Source organism: Grampus griseus (genome assembly GCF_964374135.1).
Source record: "Grampus griseus genome assembly, chromosome: X".
NCBI classification, from domain to species: Eukaryota; Metazoa; Chordata; class Mammalia; order Artiodactyla; family Delphinidae; genus Grampus; species Grampus griseus.
In genome coordinates this window covers 111,315,821-111,321,820 of record NC_138999.1, presented here as the reverse complement: position 1 = coordinate 111,321,820, position 6,000 = coordinate 111,315,821, and the positions used below count along the sequence as shown (strand labels likewise).

The window sequence follows — 6,000 nt, the reverse complement described above, 5'->3', positions numbered from 1 at the left end:
CCATTGTAAAGCAATTATACTCCAATAAAGATGTAAAATATATATATATATATATATATATATATATATATATATACACACACACATACACTACCAAATGTAAAATAGATAGCTAGTGGGAAGCAGCCGCATAGCACAGGGAGATCAGCTCGGTGCTTTGTGACCACCTAGAGGGGTGGGATAGGGAGGGTGGGAGGGAGGGAGACGCAAGAGGGAAGAGATATGGGGATAGATGTATATGTATAGCTGGTTCACTTTGTTATAAAGCAGAAACTAACACACCATTGTAAAGCAATTATACTCCAATAAAGATGTTAAAAAGAAAAAAAAGAAACAGCCTAAGCGTGTGGTAACTCCCCTGAAAGTATGCTAGACCCTAAAATAGCTTGTCTGCCCTGCTTCCCACTTCAACTGATTATGATCATCTTGCTTGATTAAAAGCAGACATAATAGTAACTGAGAATTTGTTATTAAGCAAATGCTTAATTAAACTGAGATTAGTTGTTAAGCTAGAACTTGAGGCTTAGGAAGAAAAGAAGTGGACATCTCAGATCAAGCTATGGAGAAAGAAAAAGTGTGATTAGAATCAATTATATATTCTGCCAGATGGAAGACCTGATGAATGTCCGAGTCTCTCCAAAGTCCTTGAAACATCAGTGAAGGGAGGGAGCCTGGTGAGACAATGGGCAGCAGGTACTTGGGAGTTGTCTAGTAACTTGGTGGTGGGAGGAGGGACTAGCTCAGGACCCAGGGAAACGTCTGCGCTGGGATTGCTGCCTTCAGAGAGTTGGAGAGGCAAGAGGCTGAGGACTGAAAACGAGACGGGGAGTGATTCTCAGTGACCAGCAGTATCCCAAAGAAAGGAAGCTGCCGGCCTGGACTGCCAGCGATGGCCGGCATTGCGTTGCAGCTCTGAACCCACCGCTCTGCCTCCCCACCGTGAGAATTTGAGCTGGAGAGCCAGCATGCCCTGGTAAGTGGAAATACTGCCACTTCAAGACATGGAGTCATCTTTCTCATTTGGAGTGATCCTTGCTATCCTGGCCTCCCTCATTATTGCTGCTAATGCCCTAGTGGTCATGGCTGTGCTGTCGTTGATCCACAAGAATGATGGTGTCGGTCTCAGCTTCACCTTGAATCTGGCTGTGGCTGACACCTCACTTGGCCTGGCCATCTCTGGCCTAGTCACAGACCAGCTCTCCAGCGCGGCTCGGCCCACACAGAAGACCCTGTGCAGCCTTCAGATGGCATTTGTCACTTCTTCTGCAGCTGCCTCTGTCCTCACGGTCATGCTGATTGCCTTTGACAGGTACCTTGCCATCAAGCAGCCCCTCCGCTATTTCCAGATCATGAACGGGCTCATGGCCGGGGCCTGCATTGCCGGGCTGTGGTTGGTGTCTTACCTCATTGGCTTCCTCCCACTCGGGGTCCGCGTATTCCAGCAGACCGCCTACAAGGGGCCCTGCAGCTTCTTCGCTGTGTTTCACCCGCGCTTCGTGCTGACCCTCTCCTGCGTTGGCTTCTTCCCAGCCCTGCTCCTCTTTGTCTTCTTCTACTGTGACATACTCAAGATTGCTTCCATGCACAGCCAGCAGATCCGCAAGACAGAGCATGCAGGAGCCCCAGCCGGGGCTCACCGGCCCCCACGGACCCCCAGTGACTTCAAGGCTGTCCGCACTGTGGCCATTCTCATTGGCAGCTTCACTCTGTCCTGGACCCCGTTCCTTATCACTAGCATTGTGCAGGTGGCCTGCCAGGAGTGCCACCTCTACCCAGTGCTGGAACGGTACCTGTGGCTGCTTGGTGTGGGCAACTCCCTGCTCAACCCACTCATCTATGCCTATTGGCAGAAGGAGATACGGCAACAGTTCTCCCAGATGGCCCTGGGAATGAAGAAGGGGCTCGCCGCATTCCTCCTCTTTCTCTCAGCCAGGGATGGTGGCCCACAGGGGCCCAGGGAAAGTGCCCGTCACATCACCACCATCTCCCACTCAGAGCTTGACGGCTAAGATGGTAAGGGCAGACAAGTTTCAAAGTGCCCCTCTCTCCCTTCTCAGAGCCCCAGCTAGGAGACCAGGTGGAGCTAGGGAAAAGAGAGCACTTGCTTCCAGCAACTGACCACCCCCTGCACCTCCTTACCTCAGACTGAGAGGTAACTAAGGCAGGGTGCTGACTTCACTCTATAATCAGCTTCCCCATTTGCAAATCTCCATTCCTCCCTGCCCTTCTTTTGCGATGAGTCTGTTTCTCCTGTAGAGGTATACTTACTCAAAGCAAGAAGTGTACTACTGGAAAGATGCTTAAACTCAAATCTTATTTTTGAATACACTAGAGCAGCACTGTCTAATAGAAGTCTAATGCAAGCCACCTATGTAATCTTAAATGTTCTAGTAGTCATGTTAAAAAGGTAAAAAAAAAAAGCAGGCGAAAATAATGTTTCATTTAACTCAATATATCTAAAACATTAATTCAACGTGTAATCAATATAAAAGATTATTACCCTATTTTTTTCATGCCAAATCTTTGAAGTCTGGTGTGTATTTTACCCTTATAGAATACCTCAATTCAAACTAGCCATGTGCCAATGCTCAAGAGCTACACGTGGCCAGTGGCTATCATATTAGAAAGCACAGCACTAGAGAAATGAGGTTCTGTTCTTTTTAACTGTGTACTACAGTGATTGCTTTGGTGAAATGAGGGGTCCTGCCCTCCCTGATGTAAATCAGACATTTTATGTAGTGAGGTTGTACGAATGTAGGAACCTGAATTAGATACTAAAGCTTGTCTTTTTCCACACTTCACGGTGTTCAAAACAGTGTTTCTTTGGCGAATCGCCTGTCTTGTAATTATTTCTGCTGTTACCCCTCCAACCCACCACCTTCCTAACTCTGTGGTGCCCCTTCCCCTCAGTTGGCCTCTTATGTCACTTGTAGCTACTTGCTGATGACGATGCCAAACCACAGATTCTGAGACATTGAAAGGAAAGAAAGGGAAAAAAGGGGTAGGTACCAAAAAAGGCACTGCCAAGCCCTCCACACTGGACCCACTTTGCTCCTCAGAGACTGACCTTCTTCCATTTACTCCCAAATTTGCATTTTCCTAAGAAACTCAGTTGCATAAGAGGATGTCTCCAAAATGGCCCAGGAGACCAGCCTTATCCTGCTTTCTTGCAGGTACAGAAAATGACTGTTGGCAACTGGGAATTATACTCAGGCTCCCCCTGGGCAACCCTGGCAGCAGAAACTACAAGAATAGAGTGGGGAAGAAACCCAGGAACCACGCTCAGCCTTCCTGAGCTTTCCTGTAACCCTTTCCACAACCTCCTGGTCTCCACAGTACATTCCTAGAGAGTTTGTCTCTTAAGGCCCTCAACTAGATTATCTCCCTAGAAAGCTGCTGAGTGGACAACAAAAAAGGGCAGAAGAAACCAAAACAGTATGAATTGATTTGTCTGGGATTTGGTACCAAACACAAACACAAATAGTAACTGGGTTTGGGGACAAAATTGAAAGCAGGCTCAAATCAATGCCCTCCTTACTGGTGGTTCAAAGCTTAATTTCCTGGCCTTGCTGCAAAGGACTGATCTTCCCAAGGTAACACAAGCAAAGTGGAATGGAAGCTAGTTACAGGAGAAAGGCAGGAGCTAAGGGGAGGCCAGCTGATTGTTGTGTTATGAGGTTCAGTCTAAAACACCCTGCTATTCCTGGGAGTCAGTGTGAGCAGTGGGAAAATCACAGGCTTTGAAGTCCAACAGACCAGTGTTCAAATTATGATTCAGTCATTTAAATTCTCAAGGCCACAGTTTCCTCATTTGTAAAATTGGGATGATAATGCCTACCTTATTTGGCTATAGTGACGATTAATTCAGACAATGCATATGAAAATGCCTAGTACACCACAGCACATTTCATTGTTAGTACTCAGAAAATGTTCTCTTCCTCTTCCTTAAAAAACCTAAAGAATAAAACATCCAGCTGACCAATTTAAGGGAATCTGTCACATCTGCAGACATTAGGAAAAATGAGTGATGAGAGGTGACTCAGGCTGGAAAAGACAAACATAAATCTAATACTTTAGCAGGATCAAGACAGAGCAGATATAAACAAGGCACTGTTATCATATTCTTGGGTTTAAGAGTAACCGCAATTAAGAACACTGTGTTTAATAAGCCACCAAGAGCAGAGATACAGAATGCTATGCTAAAGAGTCTAATGGCTTTCTTTGACGCAGGCTCCTGCACAGATAAGGGAATGCACTGGAGTGGAGACATTTAGATTTCATTAACACATCCAATGTTGTCTCCTGATGGACTTGCAGAGAAGCCAGATCCTGTTCAGCAATTTGATCAAAATAGCCAAAAAGATATTAAGACCTTATAGGACAGAATGTAGATCAATTGGTCCCATCTATAATTTCCATGAAAAGCTTATTGTGAATCCATTAAAAAACATTGTGACATGACTAAGTTTTATACTAATTCCTTGGGTAGCTAATGTTATGTACAGCATACCTCCGTTTCAGAGGACTACCCTCAAGAACAGTACACACAGCCCTCTGGACAGGGTCATTTTGAGTGGTTTCACAAATGTTAGAGGCAGGTTGCCCTGATCCACCAACACTCTCCTGCTTGTCCACATGACCAAAAAGCCCATCTCTGAGAGTTGGCCAGCCAGAGTTAGCCTTGGGATATCTTCTTCCTATATGGTGAAGTGTTTACTGGTTCACATGGGAAATGAACTTGTGACTCACATGCTCAGTCACTGGCCAAACTAAACAGAGACCAGTGAAAACAGCAGGCTCCAGAGATACTTCAAGGACACACAGAACAAGAGGAAACATGGTGTTGACAGCTGGGCAATGAGAACAGCAATGGGCCCAAGGCCAGACCTAACCCCTTGCTGCCATCAGCCACTCACTTATTTTGTGACTCCTTCAGTACCTTCCATGTCATCCTTCAAATGGCTGACTGGTCTGGAATCTTCTCCTTTTAATTAATAAATCTTCATTTGTTATTTCTTGCAATCATATAAACTCAATGATGGTACCTACAAGTGTCAGCTGGCATTCATTCATTCATCTGTCCATCCATCTACCTACCCCACAAGCATTTATTGAGGGCTAGGTGCTAAAACTACTCCAGCTTTCCTGGATTTCTTTTAGAGCTATATATTGATGTATGCATGATGTTCATTATTTTTTTTCTGATTATAAAAGCAATTTTTTTCATTTTAGAAATTTTTGAATATACAGAAAATCATAAAGTTACCCATAATTATACCACCCAGAGATGATCACTGTTATTTTCCTTCATCTGTTTTCTTCACTTAATATTATATTGTGCTATTTTCCTATGTCATTAAGCTTTCTTCAAAAATATGAGTTCTAAGGGTTGCATGTTTTTCAACATGAGTATATAATATTTTAACCATTTTTCTATAGTTGTACATTTATGTTATTTCCAATTCCTCACTGTTATAATACCACTGTAAATACCCTTGTATATAAATCTTTGACATGTCTGTTTAATCCCCTAAGATAAAATTCTCCAAAGTAGTATTACTAGGTCAAGGAGCATTAAACACTTATAAGAATTCTGATTCATACTTTTGCTGGCCTTTCTTGAAAGGTAATGTTTCCCTAGGATATTTGCTATGAGAAGTCAAAAGTGAGCCATAAATGAACAGACCACAGTGATATGAATATCTCAAAGAAATAAAAGTGCATGGCTTCCTGAAAGCATAAACCATACCAAGGGGGCTGACCAGTTTTTTTTTTTAACAAAAGGAAACCTGTTGCTATGCCCTACTGCTAGAGTTAATCTGCAAATCCAGAATTCTGGACTAATGGGACACAGCAGTCTAACAACACCCCTCACAGGACAACTGCATCATTGATACAGCATCGTGTGATATACAGATACCAATTTCAGTGTGTTTTCACTCTTAAAATCTTCTGATAGTGGCTTTGTGCAATACCATGAAATGCTAAACAGGCACGAGA

At 43.9% G+C, this 6,000-nt stretch overlaps 1 protein-coding gene across 1 annotated transcript; it reads left to right on the top strand.

Moving 5' to 3' along the window:
• Positions 1–1,001: 1,001 nt before the first annotated feature.
• Positions 1,002–2,009, top strand: GPR119 (G protein-coupled receptor 119; the record flags this gene model as incomplete). The annotated part of the gene is made up of 1 exon (XM_082681347.1): positions 1,002–2,009. One exon carries the CDS (start codon positions 1,002–1,004, stop codon positions 2,007–2,009), a length of 1,008 nt encoding a protein of 335 aa, XP_082537473.1.
• Between the last annotated feature and the right edge of the window lie 3,991 nt (positions 2,010–6,000).